Below are 19,778 nucleotides of genomic sequence, written 5' to 3' on the forward strand. Positions count from 1 at the left end.
AGATAGAAAAATCCCTTCATACCTAGAAATTAATGAAATTCTTTTTATATATATATATATATATATATATATATATATATATATATATATATATATATATATATATATATATATATATATATACACACATATATATATATATATATACACACATATATATATATATATATATATATATATATATACACACATATATATATATATATATATATATATATATATATATACATATACATATACATATACATATACATATACATATACACATCAGTAAATGCAACCCGTCACTTTGCAGATGGGAATAATATGGAATCAGCAAAGCCGAGAAGCGAACGTAGAATTCTTCTTACATTCGCTTCTGACTTTACCTCAACATTACCTTCAAATGTTATATTATTACCTCAACATTACCTTCAAAATATTATTACCTCAACATTATCAAATATTACCTCAACATTACCTTCAAAACAACAACTACACCGCCGAGAACAGGATCTCATCTAAAAAAATTAATATTACCTCAATATTACCTTCACAACGACAACTACACCGCCTAGAACAGGATCTCATCTGAAAAAAAAAAATTCCTCAACATTACCTTCACAACGACAACTACACCGCCTCGAACAGGATCTCATCTAAAAAAATAAATACTAGATTGAACGTCGAATTATTCTTACATTCACTTCTGACTTTTCCTATAACTTGTTCACAACTGTATTAGCAATTTCCGGTTACTTCGGCCTGGATTCGGGATCAGCGATCAAATAATGTAAATCACGATTAAAAATTATTTTTTGATGAACCGGGAGATATCTTTATTAAAAATCAGTGGAGGAAATCTACACCATGTCTGATATTTGGGTATTTCATGTCTCCGACGATGCCTTTATCTCCCGGCATGCATCATTCCCCATGACAAAAACTGGAAACAAAAAACAAAAAACAAAAAAAACAAACAAAAAAAAAAAAACGGAAGCAAAAGGGTCATAAGCCAACAACACCGATTCCAAATTGCCAGGGGTATTGTGTTGTTGTTTCCTATTCTCTCATGTGCACGCGTTAAATCTGAAGCTCACTGCGTTTGCGATTAAGACCGGGGATGGGGGGGGGAGTAGGAGGGGAAGCGAGGAAAGGGTGATTAAAGGGGAGTGAGGAAGGTGGGGAGAGCAAAGCCTCACCACACCTTGCTATACAATCCGGGAGAGGGGGAGGGATAAAGGAGGGTAGTGGAGAGGGGGGAGGGGAAGGGGGTGACTTGAGGAAAAGTGGGAGGGGGGGAATGGTCCCCTTATGCCGGCATTAGCACAAGATTGAACAAAATTGGGTACGTTAAAAGAGCATGTTCAAAAGTGTCATACTAAACAACGCCCAGAGACATCCGTGGTGGGCTGAAGGGGCTTTGGGAGGAGGTAAGTGTGAGGGAAGGGGAAGGAAGGGTGTTTTTCTTCAATTGTCGAAAGAGCTGCATCAGTGTTTGTGCCTTCATTTAGTTTCCACACATACGATAAGCTCAGGAGTCAAGAATCTCTTAACCTCAGACTAGTTGCGGAATTGATCGAAGCAGTTGTTCCGACTGCTTAAAAAAAAATAACAAAAATAAAAATTTTCATTTGTCCAATTCACACATTCTTTGACACCCCTTCCTCTCCTTGAGAGAGTTGTATGGTGGTGGAGGGGTTTGGGAGGATCGTGTGAGGAGAGGAGAAAGGAAAGCAGCAAGAGGGGAGTGGGAGGGAAGGCAGCAAGAGGGGATGGGGAGGGAAAGCAGCGAGAGGGGAGGGGGAGGGAAGGCAGCGAGAGGGGAGGGGGAGGGAAGGCAGCGAGAGGGGAGGGGGAGGGAAGGCAGCGAGAGGGGAGGGTAAGCAGTGTACCAGGGCATTACCAAAGCAATAAAACACAACTTCAGGTCAAATGACAAATGATAGGTCAGATTGGAGAGAGTATGAGAGAGTGAAGAGATAAGTAAAAGAAAGACAATATCCGATACTTGTAACTCGAGATATGGTCTGCCACAAAATTTTCAAAGGGCACATGACCTTTGACCCACTGAACCCAAAAAATTAATCAGTGCATCTTTGTATTACTACCCATACTTCTCCCAAATTTGGTTGAAATCCACATCGTGGTTCACAAATTATCGTGGTAACAAAAAAGGCATGGTGTAAGCTTAACGGTTAAGGTGGCTGGCTTAAGATCTTAGAGTCTGGAGTTTGAGACCGTCGGCCAACAAATTAACAGCAGGTGGGGTTGAATCAGCCTCTTATCCTTCCGAGTTTGGTGAAATGAGTACCAGCGTACTGGTAATAGGACATTGCATCAGTAGCACAGCCACGCCCTTAGCCTTGTGCTGAATTTGAAAGAAGTGGCAACAAAACACTGTTAAATGCACACGCACACACGGAGGGACAACCAGAAAACACAATGGTTAAAGACTTCGGCTGTGGAAACAAAGATTCCTCAAACCCGAACCGATAATTACGTCTAAAGTGGGGTGCGGCAATATATCGATATACCGGTATTGGAATTCTGAATATACCAGTATATTGACAAAAACAAAAATATAACATAACTAGAACTACGTTGTCGATGGCACACCATCGCATATTCCCGCGCGCACTGCTTTGTCCCATTAATGCTAGGTGAAATTTTATCTTGCAAAATGGATTGACTATTCTTAGATATTTGATGTGCTTTATTACCAAAGACTTACTATGTTTACTAAATCAGAAGTCATTGCAAGCATGTCAACATTTCATGAAACATTAATTTAACACTGTCCAGCAATATAGAACTGTGCATCAATTTAATCATAGGAATGAACTGTGTATAATATTAATTATACATAATCAATTAGATAAATACCGTAAAACCTGTGACTGCACTCATGGGGGCCACATCAGTAAGTTCTTTATAAATGAATTTACCATGTACAATGGTAAACACACTTAAAAAAAAAAATCAGCCCCCATGACCCCACCCCCTCTGGCCCGGCCCCGAGGGGTCATATCAAAAATCCGACAGTGTTGTGCACTTCCCCATACATATATCTACTATGTCCCAAAGTTTCAAGTTCCTATCTCAAACGGTGTAGGAGGAGCTATTTTGACCCCCGATCCGCTAAGCACCCACGACCCCCCAAGCACCCTCTGATCATCATGTGTTTAAAAAAATATGTTGTTAAATGTATAACTCATGAATATGTTTGATTTAAAAAGCTATAAGACTTTCTTTTTTTTTTTTAAATCGACCCCCATGACCCCAACCCCTCTGGCCCGGCCCCGAGGGGTCATATCAAAAATCCGAAAGTGTTGTGCACTTCCCCATACATATATCTACTATGTCCCAAACTTTCAAGTTCCTATTTCAAACGGTGTCGGAGGAGTTACAGGGTAAGACAGACGGACGTACCAACGTACGGACGGCGGAGACAATCACAATATTCCCGCTTTTCTTCGAAAGCGTGGGAATAAAAATCAGCCCCATGACCCCACAACCTCTGGCCCGCCCCAAGGTGTCATATCAAAAATTCGATAGTTTTATGCACTTCCCCATACATACATCTACTTTGTCCCAAAGTTTCAAGTTCCTATCTCAAACGGTGTAGGAGGAGCTATTTTGACCCCCTATCCGCGAAGCACTCCCTACCCCCCAAGCACCCTCTGATCATCATGTGTTTAAAAAGATGTTGTTAAATGTATAACTCATGAATATATTTGATTTGAAAAGCTATGACAATTTTTTTTTTTTTTTTTTTTTTAAATCGACCCCCATGACCCCAACCCCTCTGGCCCGGCCCCTTGGAGTCATATAAAAAAATCCGAAAGTGTTGTGCACTTCCCCATACATATATCTACTATGTCCCAAAGTTTCAAGTTCCTATTTCAAACGGTGTAGGAGGAGTTACAGGGTAAGACAGACGGACGTACGGATGGACGGACGGCAGAGACAATCACAATATTCCCACTTTTCTTCAAAAGCGCGGGAATAATAATCGATACCGACGGAGCAAACCCCTGAAAACCAATAACTTGCAAGCCCCATCTGTCGATCCATAGAGCAAGTACAACCACAAATGAAATACCTTCTGTTGTGCTCGGATGACGATAAAATTGGTGACTTTGCCATAAGGTTCTGCCAACTTCATCAAGTTGTCAACAGAGAAACCAAGAGGTAGTTTCATCATCCTTACGACACGAGATTGCTGGGAAAACAAGGCAAGCATAAGAGTACAAGATGTCATTCTTAACTTACCAAAATCATCAGCTCCTTTATAAGTGGGGAAACTTAGCATAACAATTGTGCATTTTGTGAGGAAAGCACCAAATTTGGCACACCAGTAGCCTAACATATTATGAATAGATTTGGATATTGGACCATCTCAAATTCGCTGATGATGGCTGTGGCAGCCATTTTCCACTGCCATCAAAAATTTTGAGATGGCTCAATATCCAAATCTGTTCATAATATGATAGGCTACTAGTGTGCCAAATTTTGTGCTTTCCTCACAAAATGCACAATTGTTATGCTATATTTAGCTAAGTTGCCCCACTATATGCCAAGTCGGTTGGGCGAAATTAAGGATCCAATTTAAAGCTGTCCACATCAAGGGCAATCCGTGTGTCATTTTGGGTCCCAGCAAATCAAGCTTAAATGTGGATCAGGTGAATAATTCTGTTAAACCACCAATGTCAAATATGGTTCAATAAAAAGCAGAATTTGATCAAATAAGAGAAAAGAATATAAATCAAGATAAAGCAGTGAAATGTCATGAACGATTAAAAAAAAAAAATTGAAATAAAATACAAATGAGAGTCCTTAGATTTGGTGGCAAAAAATAAGTACTGGAGGAAAAAGAGAGGAATGAAAATACAAGTAGTGGAAAAAAGAAGATAGATAGAGGGAATAAAAGGAGGGGGTAAAGAGGAAAAAAGAGGGAGGAACAGGAGAAGCAGGAAGTGAAGAATAAGAAATAGAAGAATTGCTCCTGGCACTTGACCAGAAAATACTACCTTTATCTCAGCAAGTAACAAATTTATTCCTCCTAAATATAACAAGGAACTTTGGTGCAGGGGGAGGCTCTTCGACCCATCATGCCTATATTACACCAACACCAGATACTATCGCCCATCCACACACACAAGCTACCTTCAAGTCCTGCCAATATCCATGTACCCCTCTATCTCCTATGGATATAGGTCCCTATTAAATTCCAATTTAAAGCTGTCTACTCTTTCTACTGCCACTGCCTCTCAGGAGATAGCTCCATGCATCAATTACTCTCTGACTGAAAGACCTCTGTTTTATGATTAAGGATTAATGCACAACACAGCCCAAGAGAGGTGTTCCAAATAGGTTTCTGGTTTTGCACAACTGAGTGGCATATCTGACCAACATAGAATGCCTTTGGAGACATCCACCCAAGGAGACCGACACTTAAAACACAAAAACCAAGCCGTACCGTGGCTGCGTCATCCTTTTCCCCCTCCAGTGCTTGTTCAACTTGCTTGGACTTTTCTTCAACTTGTTTAGACTTTTCTTCAACTTGTTTAGACTTTTCTTCAACTTGCTTGGACTTCTCTTCAACTTGCTTGGATTTTTCAATAACAACCAATGGATGAGGAGAAACTAAATAAATAAATAAAACAACAACAAAAAGTTACACAATGCAGAAACATATGCCATTTGATTACTGTGCAATATCAGCTGTAATGATTGGTTTAAAAGTTCAGCTAAAAGACAGCAAAATCTGAGTGAACACTTGGGCAAAAGCAAACTGGGAGCAGAAGAGGGTTAAAAGGAAATCAATTCGTTGAAACAAGCTATTTGGGTGAAGAACAATACAGATACTCACTTGATAAAATGAATGAGGGGACAGGTGTACTATCGAGAGTATCTTCTTCATGTGAGTAACCATGATTGCCTGCATCTCTGCAAAACAAAATATAAGTGCCATTCTCAATTACAATGTTAAGGTTTTAAGCAATCTTGCACCATCTAGGTAACTTGGTGACCGTCTGACTGACTTCTCATTGCACGTCATCTTCTCGTAGCTCTCAACAATATTCTTTCATCTCTCCTTTCCCAATGGAGGCTAGAGTGTCACAAGGCAGCATCGGGGGGGGGGGTCCAGTTTTGTTCCTCGTATACATAAACAATCTCTTCAATGTACAGGGAAAACACTTTTTCTACTTTGCAGATAACTGCATTGTCAACCCTTCCTTAAAAAACACACCAGCAGCACTTCTGCATCCCACTAAGATATTAGTCTACTCAGACACACAGAAACTTGTCTATTCTAGTTAGACTCAGATACTCAGACACATGGAACGTGTCCTTTCAATTGAGAGAAGTGTTGCACAATCACCTTGTCTCTCCATATGGAGAGTCAAGTTAAATACCTCACCTGATTCCTTGATCAATCAATGGAAGTGATTCACTCCCTCAAACCTCCTAGTCTAAACCTCTCCTGTGCAGACAATAAAACAAAGCTGGTTTCCAAGTTCAGCCACAGACTGGATACCATGCATTACCCCCAAGTACTTTCACCTGACAACTGAACTCGTACCCAACAAGGTCTACAGAGCACCACTCTCCTCCTCTATGGGTTGTTTCCCGATTCCATCCCACCTTCCCTAAACGCTATGGAATCTAAAGGTGCAACATCATTAGCATCTCCAGCATTATAGCAGAAGCACAGCTGACTCTCCTATTGCAGACAAGTTAGTTGTCTTCCGTTTTTCCTTACCTCTTCTCTTTTAACCCTCCACAATTCCCCAGCAAAAACACTCTTCCATTAACCTTTCCTTATTGACCTTCAAAAACTAGGTCAACTTCTCATCCGCACAGCTTTCTCTCACACATGGAGAACATATCAGGGGGCTAGTAAAAGTCCACTCTTCTTTCCAGGGCTACACAACTGGATTATACCAGCATGACATACATATTATATATATATATATATATATATATATATATATATATATATATATATATATATATATATTATATTATATATATATATATATATATATATATATATATATATATATATATATATATATATATATATATAAATATCATATATATACACACACACACACACACACACACACACACACACACACACACACACACACACACACTTAAAAGGAAATCCAACACGTGGAGGCCATTCAGCACATCATGCCTGTACGAACACCACACTAATTGATCTACACAAGATCCAAGGAAGAAAGTGCAAAAAAGAAATAAATAATTAATCGATTATATATATATATATATATATATATATATATATATATATATATATATATATATATATATATATATATATATATATATACATACATATAAAAATAAATGATTGACTCCTCCCACACTCCTCCAGCCGAAGAAGTTGTGTGAAACAACCCAAGAAGACCGACACAAAGTAAGTGCGAAGCTGTTTCAAACCCTTTCCAGAGTTCCTCAACAACTATAAAGACACACATAGTACACACATGAGAATCCCAATGCTCAAAACCTCCTCAGCTACTGGACCGGTTTCATCACTTAATGGCGAATCATCAGCAATAGCATAGACAGAAATGTATCCTAACGAGGCTCCCAAGCATGTACCGCATGTAAATGTCAAAAGCAGTCTACATGTAAATGAAAAACGAAAACCAACCCACATCTCTCACCTGTAAATGGAGGGAATAACTAATTAGCTCTCACCCAATCATTTAATGGAACAGTGGAATGGAACTACACCAGGAACAGTGCAACGTATAATGTCAAGACGTACCAGGAAGTATATACAGTAGGTTTTAACTTTTAACCCTCAGCAGCCGAGCACCGTACAAGCAATCACATTTTTCTTTGCCCTCGTGGCTGGTTTTAAAGCAATTTCCAATTGGTTATTTTACATGAATTGAGTGCGCTTTAGAAACACTGTACGGATTACAGACACGGCGATCCGCAACAGTCATACCGCTACAGCGATCCAAGATAGTTGTACCAGCCTGTGCCGATTACCAATACTGATCTTGCTTTAAAACAAATGTTTCATACAAGTTGAAGGAGAAGTAAAGTAATCGTTCTCATCATGGGGGAGAAAAAAGCCCCGTGTGGGGATACTTTGAAAAATTACCATGTGTCAATGATGTGCAAGTCACATATGAATACATAATGGACGACGACATATTTTTGGAAGTTGCGTCAAAAAAAAAAAAATTATGCTGATATACCGGAATGAGCTCACCCTACCCCCCTCCCAAAGTATATCGATACAGTGGGGAGAAAAAATGAATAAATAAAGAACCAACCACGTGGCCAAGGACAAGACCAGATCGGGATAGGGATATGAAGCAGTGCCTGCGTCACTCCCTTTGGCACTCCAGGAAAACACAAACACACCTCTCCCATTCGTCTTGTGTTCCTGGCCGAGTCTGCCCATGTTTGGAGTTTGCTCTCGTGGTCTCGAGTTGCAATATGTCATGCTTACGGATATCCTCAGGATGCATGCACATATGAAAATTTAAACACCGAGAAACTTTTAACACATTTTTAAAAATGAAAATAATGTGCATTGTTCAACTTGTACATGTTCAACAATTGAACTTCATTGAAAATTGCTGGCTGCCTTTCCTAAAAATAGATGTGCAGTAGACAACATTGAAAAATACATCAAGCAGTTAGCAAAGTATATCAAAAAATACGTCATCAATTGGCAAAGAGAAAATGAAACAGAGAAAAGGTGGCTTACTCTCTCGAAACACCAGATGTTTTGAGTTTGGCTGCAAACCTACAAAAGGGGTGAAAATGACTGTTCTCGCCAACTTTTCAAAATATAACAGCTTGCAGATGACAATGAAGATGTATGAAGGAAATAAATAAATTACAAGTTTCTCACATATTATAATGATATTTATGGCCAAACTATAGCAGAATCTGAACAAGCGCATGTTCTTGTTTATATATTGTTACGGTTCTCGGAACTGTATGCATACAACACAGTTGTCCCGAGTCAGTTATTCCATTAATATATGTGTAGTTAGATCTCTTCCTTGTGTAGTGGGAAGACACGGGGGTGCATTGCGATGGCTTTTGTTCGGTTATGAAATAATTTTTCCCTTTTATTTCATCCCCACTCCATTTCATTTCTGAGGCAAAATCCAGGACAATCCACAGTACCCTCTGCCTGCTTGCCCCTCGTCTCACTTGCCACAGCATGACAACCCACGGTACCCTCCCCAACGATCGCATCTGAGGCAAAATGGCAACGTGCACCATGGAGTAGACCGGCGCTTTGAGTTTTCCACCGTCTACTCCAAACCAGACGTGGGCGGTGAATCACGTTCATTTTGCACCCAGGTGGGTGGGCCAAACTAGCGTCTGGCCAAAACCCTGCCCAGAAAGGCGGACCACATGAAGGCCCGGGCCAATCGGAATGCTCGGATCGGACGATGACGTCGGTTTCACCATGACTCCTCCCAGAGCTCCGTGACCTATAAAGTACGGAGCAATCCTCAGAGTTGGGTCGAGTTGGTTTTGCAGGTCGTTGGAGAGGTCGAGTTAGAATTGCGAGTTGTTTGGTCGTTGAAGAGAATTGCAAGTTGGAGAGGTTGAAGAGAATTGTTGTGAAAGTGTTCCTGCTGCCTGGCTCTGCCTACGTCTCGCCTCGTCGGCCCGCCTACTGTACTGGTCCTCACCCACACGACATCGACCAAACCTCTTGTCTGGTCCTGCTACTGCTCAACTCTCACCATTTTGGACTGCGCTCTCCTCCACTCAAGCTCCTGCTGCAGACACGATTACCACACGTGCGGCTGTGGACCGAACTGCACAGCTTTTGTCGGGTGCCGCACCACGGAGCATCCTTTCCCCCAAAACGCTCAGGTACCAAAAACTGTGACCTCAACTCCCTCCCTCCCTGGCTGCAAAAGTCCCTTTTCTTTTCATTTGGTATATTTTGTCTGAGTGTGTTGGCGCCTATCCGTTAGATAAGCCTGTATAAGATCTTCATTGTTGTAATTGTTGCTTTTATTAATCTCGCATCAAGTCTGCACTGTGTCCGCTTTTGTAAGTTGCTTGTAAAATTTCCGCACCACACCTCTCTCATCTTTCCCCTGCATTACATACCGAATATACCTTTTTGTTGTGCCACATGCATTTCCCCGCTTATTGTAAATAAATAATAATTGTAAAAATGTTCCCAGCTCATCTTTGTCTTTTCCTCCATTGGTCCAGCATGGTTCGAATCTGAGTTTAGCCGAGTCTTTATTCACGATAATCCTTTCCTTCTAGTCGGTACGTCCTCGGCAGTGCCCGCTCGACTGCATCCAATCCGGAAAGGTAGTCGGTAGTTGGTAGAGTGATCCGGTTCGGGCAAGGTGTACAGAGGGCGTGGTTCCCCAGTAGTTGAAACCACGTGGCTAATTAGGTAACCTGATTCTAGACAGGAGGACCCTACGCCACACAGTTGAGTTATCGGCGTCCACGGTCGGTTAAGCAACCCGCCGAGTCACACAATTATCGGTGAGCGATGTCCTACAATTCCGGGGAGTCTGGTGGGAATCGACGTAACTTCCCCCACCTAGTGGTCTTCTCACCCGACCCCGCAACAATATTTGGTGGAGCACTTATGCACTTATTTTCCATTCATTCAGTGACGTCTGGAGAGCTCTGGTGCTCTGCGAACAGCATCAGGGTGAAGTCCAGCGCACGTTCGTGACCGAAGCACGCTCCCGAAAACCCGCGGCCCATATAAATTATGGAGCTAATAATTGTTTTATTAGCCGGTGCGTACTTGGTGCCTGAGCCCGAGAGTGACTGAGGCCATTTTTGGCTCTGGCAGGGTGGCGCTACATCTTGGGGTGGTGTCAATGCACCAATGGGGACACACGGAAACACCTGCAGAGCCTCTTGATCCACACTTCAGCCCCCCCTTCACCCCAAGCTCTATAAAAGGAGAGCGAATCAGGGTCTTTCGTTTTGCTCAGTCTTTTCTGAGCCAAGCATCGTCATTTTGCGGAACGAGAGCAGAGCTGAGAGAGCAGCGCAAAGACGAGCCAGACGAACAGTACTGGATAGTTGCCAGGTCATCACTGGGTCATCGGTGTTCGGCTCCCACGGCGCTCCACAGTCATCATTAACAACACATTTACAGACTCTCTTACATGCCCCGTTAAGCTATCGCTCACATCTTTCTCTCCCATCTGTTGTCTCATCCACTGTGGACGCATCACTGAAAGAGTATACCGATTCGCACTTCCTCTTGCATCACATTTTGCATCTCCCACTCACGCACCATCGGAATTTCAGTTTTCTTCCCTCCATCCCCCTCTTCAGCGATTGGGTTGCGTTGATCCATCAACTGCGCTAGGTACAACAAGATCGCTTACACCTCAACTGCTTCTCCTCTCTCTGGCTATCTCCAATTGCCTTGGGTATGTGTCTGATGGTGCCTGTGATGTGCAGCATAATATACGATTGTAGAAATTCTATATATCAGGTTAGCTCTGCTCTGTGTCTTTCTTTTTGAAAATAATAATTGCATTTCTTTTGCTGCACGCACAAATCCTCACTTTCCCGTTGTACATACATGTGAAAACCCCTTACTGTGCCACATGACCTTTCCTTGCCCGACCTTGTAATAAATTGCTGGTGTTATAAATGAACCCAGCCCGTTTCGTCTTTTCCTTCATTGGGCCAGCAAGGTCCACACATTCGCTTAGCCGGGAAGTTCTGCCCCCAATAATTTGTTTATTAGCCGGTGCGTACTTGGCAGCTCCGCTCGGCTGCACCCAATACGTTTAACGCAAGTGTACACCGAGGCCATGTGACCCCCCCCCCCCCTTGGCACGGCCATCCACACAACAGTATCATGCGAGGTCGTGTAACCCTGCAGGATTGGCCGTATCAACAGGCATTCGTGGTTGCCGAGCAACCTGCCGGTGCTCGGAGCTGTCTTTGCCCGGCGGCCTCAAGACCGGTTGTTCGGGAGGAACCCGAGTGCTTCCCCTTGTGGCGAGCCTCGAACCCCGAGTCCGCAACAATATTTTCAGTTTTCAAAGTCTTACTATGACATTTTTATGTGCGCTTATTTTTTAATGCAGAAATAAAATAGGAAGGCCTGTCTGCGCTTATTTTTGGTATGCGCTTATATTCATGCATACGCATATTATCCAGACATTACTACATGGTCTTTTTATAATCTCTTTCTTCTCTTCATTCTCATCAATTTAACTCTTCCCTACAGATCTTTAAAACAGCTGTAACCTACCATCCCAGATCATCACATATCCAAAACCATTATCTTCCCTACACCTGTTAGCCCTCTTCAAGCACACCTCAATCCAAGATTACAGTTTGTTTTTCTCCAATTCTCCATTTATTTTGTCACATCCCTGCTGTTTGTTTCCTTCCTCTTTCTACTGCCCATTTTGTCCTGTTCTGTCTTGATCCGTTCTATGTTCTTGCTCCTCCACAGGCCTCGACGTGATATACAAAAAAAATAAGTCCATCAACAAAATCATGAAATAAGACATAATTAAACGTCATGACATCAACCAATATGCCTCCGCCCACATGATTAAATCAGGCATAAAATAAAATAAAAAAAATATTGAACTCGAGAGTTCACAGAGAACCTTATCCAACACAGTCTTGAGAAAAAAGACATGGGAAGGGTCTTCTCGACCTTTACTTTGTTTCAGAGCACAATCTATATTAGCTTTCTTCATGAACTTTGAATAGCAGGCGCGATGACAACCATACGAAGCGGGTGAGTCAAACGAAAAAGAGTTCAGGGGTGCCGATGCTCCACTGAGAGGTTTTATTTATTTTTATACATAATCAAGGGGCTTATGGAAGAGCTAGAATTAGGTTTATTTTCATCACCATCGAGGTTTATCCATACATTTGCGCAATTCCAAACCTTCCGCTAACTCTTCTCAGAAAAACCCACAATTTTGGAATGATTTTTGAAAAAAAACGATGCACTCGACAGACCTTTTGAACCAAGTTATCTCAGCTGTTGCATCGTTGGGCACCAACAATATTTTTGAATCTCGATATTCTTCTGCCATGAGAGCATGTACGGCAAATTTGATTGGTCGAGATGGCATACAATTTTGCCAAAGTACTGCTTCACTGAAGGTGTTTGGAAATGTAAACAGGGCTATTTGTGTCCTCCAGTATTCAAAATATATAATGGAATTTAAAAAAAAAATAAAAAAAAAATAAAAAAAAACAACAACAGCAGCACTCTTTGGAGTCACCAGATATGCCTCCACCCACATTATACATTCTTGTACCAAGTTCAATTTAAATCCCTGAACGCAGATTCAAAACATTAAATAATTCTGGCTTTCAGACTATGCGTCTTATCAGGTTAAAATTTAAAACATATTCCCCATCACCACTAGATCATAATTGTGAAGTTTCACGTCGATTGATGAAGAGGTTCAAGAGAAATATATTTTTTAAGATTTTTGTTCAATCCAATATGGCTGCCAGACCATGTGACCGATTAATTATTCATGAACACCCAGGTGTCCCCAAGGCCTGGGAAACATGCGAGTGAAGTTTCCCTTCGATCTGTCAAGCCGTTCTGAAGAGGCAGATTTTTAAAGGTTTATTCTTCAAAAGAAAAATCATAGCTGCCAAACCATATGACCTATGACATCATATATGGATAACTTTTTGGTCCTCATGGATAGGTGATCACATCTGTAAAGTTTCACCTCAATTTGTTTGGCTGTTTCAGAGTGAATGTTTGAAGGCTTTTATATTTAAAATAAAATAAGGCTGCCGAACCAGGTGAATGATGACATCATCAACTTAACTCTCCCCTCCCAATACGATTTTGCCCAAGACGACCCTGAAATATTTTCATACTGTTCGTAGAAAGCCAGACGTATGCAATTATGATGTCATAATGAAGCCACCGATTACATTAAAAAAACATTTCCCATGGGGAATACTTGATGTGCCAAGTTTTAAATTTTTCCATGGAGCGGTTTCAGAGATACAGATGTCTAAAGTTTTTCCTTTATTTTTTCAAACATGGCTGCCACACCACATGACATATGATGTCATAATTATCATGAAAATATTGTCTACGAGTAGTTGGACCTATGGTGAAAATTGTGTGTCAATCGGACAAACTGTTGCAAAGAAAACAGACAAAATTAACACAGACAGACGCACGCACATACAAACCAAAAACATCATGCCTCAGACAGCTTTGCCAACGGAGGCATAAAAAAAGAAAAACATTGAATTGGATGTTTATGGTAGTTATTCATATTCATTCTTTTACACGTTAAATTAGTTATTCATGCCCTTTGTGTCCATTAGGACGTCCTTGAGGAGAGTAACTTTCCTGCTTGCAATGATTTTCTATTTTTGGGACTATTGGACTGAAGCAATTACTTTATACCAGTGTGCACATTGCCCACAGGATAGGATGGTGTACAATTTTGCCAAATTCAGAGCCAAAGTACTTCTAACATTCAGGGTTTTTTGGAAGCGCAAAAAAGCCGATTCATGTTCATCAGGGTTCGAAATATGAAATTCAATTGAAGGTCCTCGGTCATAGACTGAGAGACACAGACAAATTGAACCAAATGTTTTCCCCTCCCCATTTTCTGCGACACACGTGGGGTAACAAACATGAAACTACGATTGAGCTGCTGTTTAAAGTGGACTTCAAAATCAAACCCAAAGTAGACAGTTCAGAGGCAAGTGCATGACCTCTTTACTACACCACAATGTCTGACCCAACACACTAAACTATGATCGCTAAAACATTTATATTCACACTGTGTAATGAAATAAATAGAAGGGTTAATCAATTTTGGAGTTGCAAATACCAAACCCCATGTAATGACTCCACTGGAAAAAGCTTCCCAAATTATATTACAGCAATCTAATAATCATTACCATTTTGTATGCAGCCTGTACATGCTGGTTGCATAATTGCTGGAAGCAATGGCTGTGCTGCTAATGCAGTGTCCCCGTTTCGAGTAAGCTGATACGTGTTTTGTCGACCTTGGAAGGATGAAAGGTTGAATCAACCCACCTGGCGTTAATGGCACGACAGGGGCTCAAACTCAAGACCCTAAGATCTTCAGTCAGCCACCAGCCACCTTAACAGACAGTGAACCAGGTTTATGTAATAATAATGTTATGTTTGTTGAGTGGGGGGGTTGATATTCCCCAATACCAGACAGAAATGCATGAAATAGCATGGACCATGTACGAGTAGTTAGTCATCTCCATGTAATAAGTAGGGACATGTCAGCTTAAGGATGTTGTGTTTGTATGTGCACCATACAGGGGGTGCTTCATGTGTTGCCGTTCTGTAAAAATGCATGCCTCCAAAGCAATGGCACACAACGTATAGCAATCCCAAGACAGTAATTTCAATAGTATGTGGATAAGTCCTTTCCATATGTCTAGTGGGTAAAGGGGAAATATGTTACGTGGGACTCTTTCAGTGAGACCTCTTTTACCTTTAACCCTCGCAGTTCTTCTACTCCTTTGCTCCACCCCCTTCTCTCACATGAAAAACGCACGCCAACCAATAGAAGCCAAGCGTTCTTACTGCGAGCGCCTCCTGTGCGTTTCCGCACCAATTCTCAACCACCATTTCACCTCAGGCATTCATTCTGCTGACCCAACTATACCACGCTCACAATAATCATTTCATATGAGTAATCCCCACAACCCACGCTTACATTTTCCACAACAAACGTAACCTTCATTCACAATTTCATTGCAAGGAACTTCAACCTCTTCCCCACAACGCCACATTACAATCCTCCCCCACGACAAATGCCACAACATGTTTCCACAATACAACTGCCACAAGGTCATCGAATACTCACCATAGCCTCGGAAGACACGGAGGAGACAGACGTAGGTCGGGTTATTTCGGGGCATAACTCGAAGCGTGAACGTGCACTGTAGCTCTTTTAAGGACAAACAGGTGGCGCAGGGATTTCCCTAAAATCTTATGTTCGAATGAAAGCCAGCGCACGTTCAGGTACAGAGAGTTCCATCAAAAACCGCAGCCTCATGTAAAGATTGGGAGCTGTTAGCTGTCGCCTGCCAACAGGGCCACGCACATTTTAAATCTCCGGGGGCAGGGTGGGCGTGGGTGGGGGGGTGCTACGACCGTCTGGTGGGGCGTGGCTACGGCCGCTATGGACCAACAGGGGAGCTCAATTTTGGTAGAGCGCCTTTTTGATCCGATGGTTGGCTTTTCCCCTGGTCCGGAGCTTATAAAAAGAACATATGCGGCTCATTCTGGGCAGATTGCCAGGGAGAGAGGCCATCACTGGAGTAGATCATCTAAAGAGCAATTATCGCCAGACATCAGACCTTGCCGGAAGACAGCTGGCACAAGGACAACAGTTGAGTCAGCGTGATCAGGCGTGGGGTCACGCCGGGCTGCTGCGAGCCAGGACTGATCTATTTCAACGTCACTGATTAGGTTACGACAGTTACATGGACAGACTGACACAATACAAGATAGGATCTTTTCTCTCACGCATCTTTCTTGTCCCATCTATCTCTCGTCGACTGTAGACGCAAAAAAAGCAATCAACGCTGGCAAGACTGACCAACTGTTCTTTTCAGAGCAGAACACAAGAGCAAACTCAAAAGTGAATGAAAATGACCTACACCTCACATTCTTCCTCTTGCACTATGCTGCACCCCGCGTTGCATTACACTTGCACCTCTCAAACATGCACCCGAGACACCCTCAGTATTTCTCCCTCCTCCCCTTTCCTAAGTGTTCTGGGCTGCGTAGGTCTGCCGGCCTCACCAGGTATTGAGGTCTTAATCCTCAACTCTTTTTATCTCTCTGGGATGTGTGTGTGTGCGTGTGTGTGCATGTGCGTGTGCGTGTTAGCACAAGTTTTGCCTGTACAACTATCAGGATAACTCTGCATTGTCTTCTTTTGTAATGTTGTTTGCCTTTTGTCGTACCTCACAAATTCCTCGCTTTCCCTGCTGCACATTTGCAATAAACCCCATGACCGTGCACATAACTTTCCTCGCATCCTGGATTAAATAAATGTGTTTTCAGAAATGTTCCCAGCTCGTATTTGTCTTTTCCTCCATTAGTCCAGCATGGCCCATTCCCGAGCTTAGCCGGGACGTTATTCCCGAAGAATCTGATCAATAGCCAGTGCGTACTTGGCAGCTCTGCTCAGCTGCACCTGATCCGATAGGTAACCTAAATAACGAATGTACGTACTGAGGGTGCGATTCCCCAATAACGTCACGGTTGTTAGATGAAGGACCCTCAGTCACATGGTCAAGTTATTGGCGTTTGTTGTCGATTAGCCCCCCCCACCTGCTACCACCAAAGCCGAGTCCCCTGGTTCCCCCTTCCCGTCTGTGACTCAGGCCACAGTATATAATAGCGCCATAGCTCTTATTCTTGCATATATTTGTTTATTTATTTATTTCCCTTCCTTCCCTCCCAACCAGTCATATTACTTCCACCGGTAAATCATTCCTTCATTTTTGTTCGGGAATAAACCCATTTGTTTAACAAGAGCGAAAGTTCTCTCTAGTGTTTCTCCTCATGACCCACGCACGCGTTGTCCCTCATTAAATCAGAACATCTCTTCAGGTGTTTAGCCGTTCAGAACATAGCAGGACTTTAACCTCCCGCCACGACGAGCTCCAAGTTCATCGAGCTGTTGATGCTGCAATAATAATGCAATTGTTACTATAAGAGCTGGACTTTGTCGCATTTATCCAGAAAATGTCTGCAGCACTTTTTTTTTTCTTTTCCAAAATGGTACACGTCAGTGAATTGTGGTTTTATGTTCACCTCAGAATAATCACATTGAATCCATCCATCCATCCAATGGGACCATAAAATGTGCAGAGCGTTGGTGCTGCCTAAGCAGTCTCCTTGGCTATTGAGTACAATCCTGGATGGGTCGCTACTCTGACACAGGATACCAGCAACCTGGCACTCATTTTGCCAACCTCAGAAGGATGACAGGTAGTCAACCCCACCTGGTATCAATTCAACAGCCGAGGGGAATTTGAACTCAAGATCCTCGGATCCCAAGCCCACCACTCCAATCATTAAGCCAACACCAGGCATGGATTGAATAAGAAGAAAAAAAAACAGTATTTGATAAAAAATATAAATAAAATAAAAACATTGAAAAAGTACTACACTCATTGGAAGTGTATATATATATATATATATATATATATATATATATATATATATATATATATATATATATATATATATATATATATATATATATATATATATATATATATATATATTGTAATGATTGATTCAATGTCTCCATATACATCAGCAGTAGCAACAAAAGATCCAGAACCCAGATTTTAAACTGATCATAATTACAATTTAAAAAAATAAAAATAAAAATAATTAACTGTTCACAAGTAAAATGACTCGGTGCTCCCTGAAAAAAAAAGTAAAAGAACGTAGGACATTTGTTCAAATTTGGCAGTCCAAGAGGGAACATCCTCCAAATGTACCTGGCATTAGATTCTATAAAGATAACAAAAATGACATAAAACTGCCAAAACCATTGTAATTGTACGTACCGGTTGTAAAAGCCTTCACAGCCCAGAGCATGCTTGCGTCCATTCACATGATCAATCCAGCCCTTCAATGCCCATCGGGAAAACAATAAGTTAAATGCAAGAAAGCACCAAGTTGTAAGAATAAGCAATTGCATTAAAAATGCTTCTCCAAATCACACATGATGATAGCTCAAGCACTATTATGCCAATTTTATGATAATGGGTTAACAATAACAACTAAGTATATGAATCATCAAAAATAATTCATTAAGCAAAGGATGTTCCTGTTGATTAGCAGCTACAACCCTTCTGTATGCCCTGTATCTTTAAGCAGTGTAGCTGCTTCAATATTTGGTATGTACTTCCTTCTGTCAAAAAAGAAAATTATAAAGCAGTGCAGATACTGAATTAACACAATGGGGAGCACAAGGTGCCGAGCATTACGAGATGGAAATGCCGAACTGAGCAGCCTCCTTCGGGTGCGATTTTTAAACTTTACAGCGGATCAGAAAACTCCTTTTGGAAAAACTTTCCGAGTAGATTTTGCAGTGAGCTCAGAAATTATATATATATATATATATATATATATATATATATATATATATATATATATATATATATATATATGTATATGTATATGTATATGTATATGTATATGTATATATATATATATATATATATATATATATATATATATATGTGTATATATATATATATATATATATATATATATATATATATATATATATATATATATATATACTGCTCGGTTACAACAAGAAGCAATTTCACTGCATCAAAGGCAACCAAAAATCAATGATGACTTCATCTATCTATAATTCCAGCAATCTCTGTGTGTGTGTCTGTATGTGTGTCTGTATGTGCGTCTGTATGCGACCGCCGTTTCTCGACAACCACTGGTCCGATCTGATTGAAACTTGCCAGGAAAATTGCCGGGGCCCCGCGGATGGGCCTTTTCAAGGTTTGATATTAATCGGACAAGCAGTTCCCAAGTTACAGCCATTTATGTCAACCAATGACAGGACACAGTGCTATGACATCACGAATGACATCACAATGCCTCCTCTTATTTTTTTGATATGATGTCACAATTGATGCTGGGACCTGAGTATGTGCCTTTTCAAAGTTTGATATCGTTGTTCTTCATCCGTTTCAGCTGCTTCCGAAGT

The 19,778-nt window shown here is 41.3% G+C and overlaps 1 protein-coding gene across 3 annotated transcripts in view; it reads right to left on the minus strand.

The window, feature by feature from the left end:
• The window catches only part of LOC147013772 (uncharacterized), a 103,697-nt gene that overhangs the window by 55,622 nt on the left and 28,297 nt on the right, over window positions 1–19,778 (minus strand). For 2 of the 3 annotated variants that reach the window (XM_085850982.1, XM_085850980.1), the window contains exons 3-7: window positions 18,610–18,671; window positions 8,750–8,788; window positions 5,855–5,931; window positions 5,462–5,628; window positions 4,085–4,204 (exon numbers count right to left, since the gene is read on the minus strand). In XM_085850982.1, coding sequence (XP_085707108.1) covers window positions 4,085–4,204; window positions 5,462–5,628; window positions 5,855–5,931; window positions 8,750–8,788; window positions 18,610–18,671 — 465 coding nt within the window. The remainder of the gene's footprint in view (window positions 1–4,084; window positions 4,205–5,461; window positions 5,629–5,854; window positions 5,932–8,749; window positions 8,789–18,609; window positions 18,672–19,778) is intronic. The other variant, XM_085850981.1, reaches the window with a different exon arrangement.

The sequence above is a fragment of the Eptatretus burgeri genome, chromosome 13 (genome assembly GCF_056783735.1).
Source record: "Eptatretus burgeri isolate ZD-2024b chromosome 13, Ebu_testis_v1, whole genome shotgun sequence".
In the NCBI taxonomy this organism is placed as follows: Eukaryota; Metazoa; Chordata; class Myxini; order Myxiniformes; family Myxinidae; genus Eptatretus; species Eptatretus burgeri.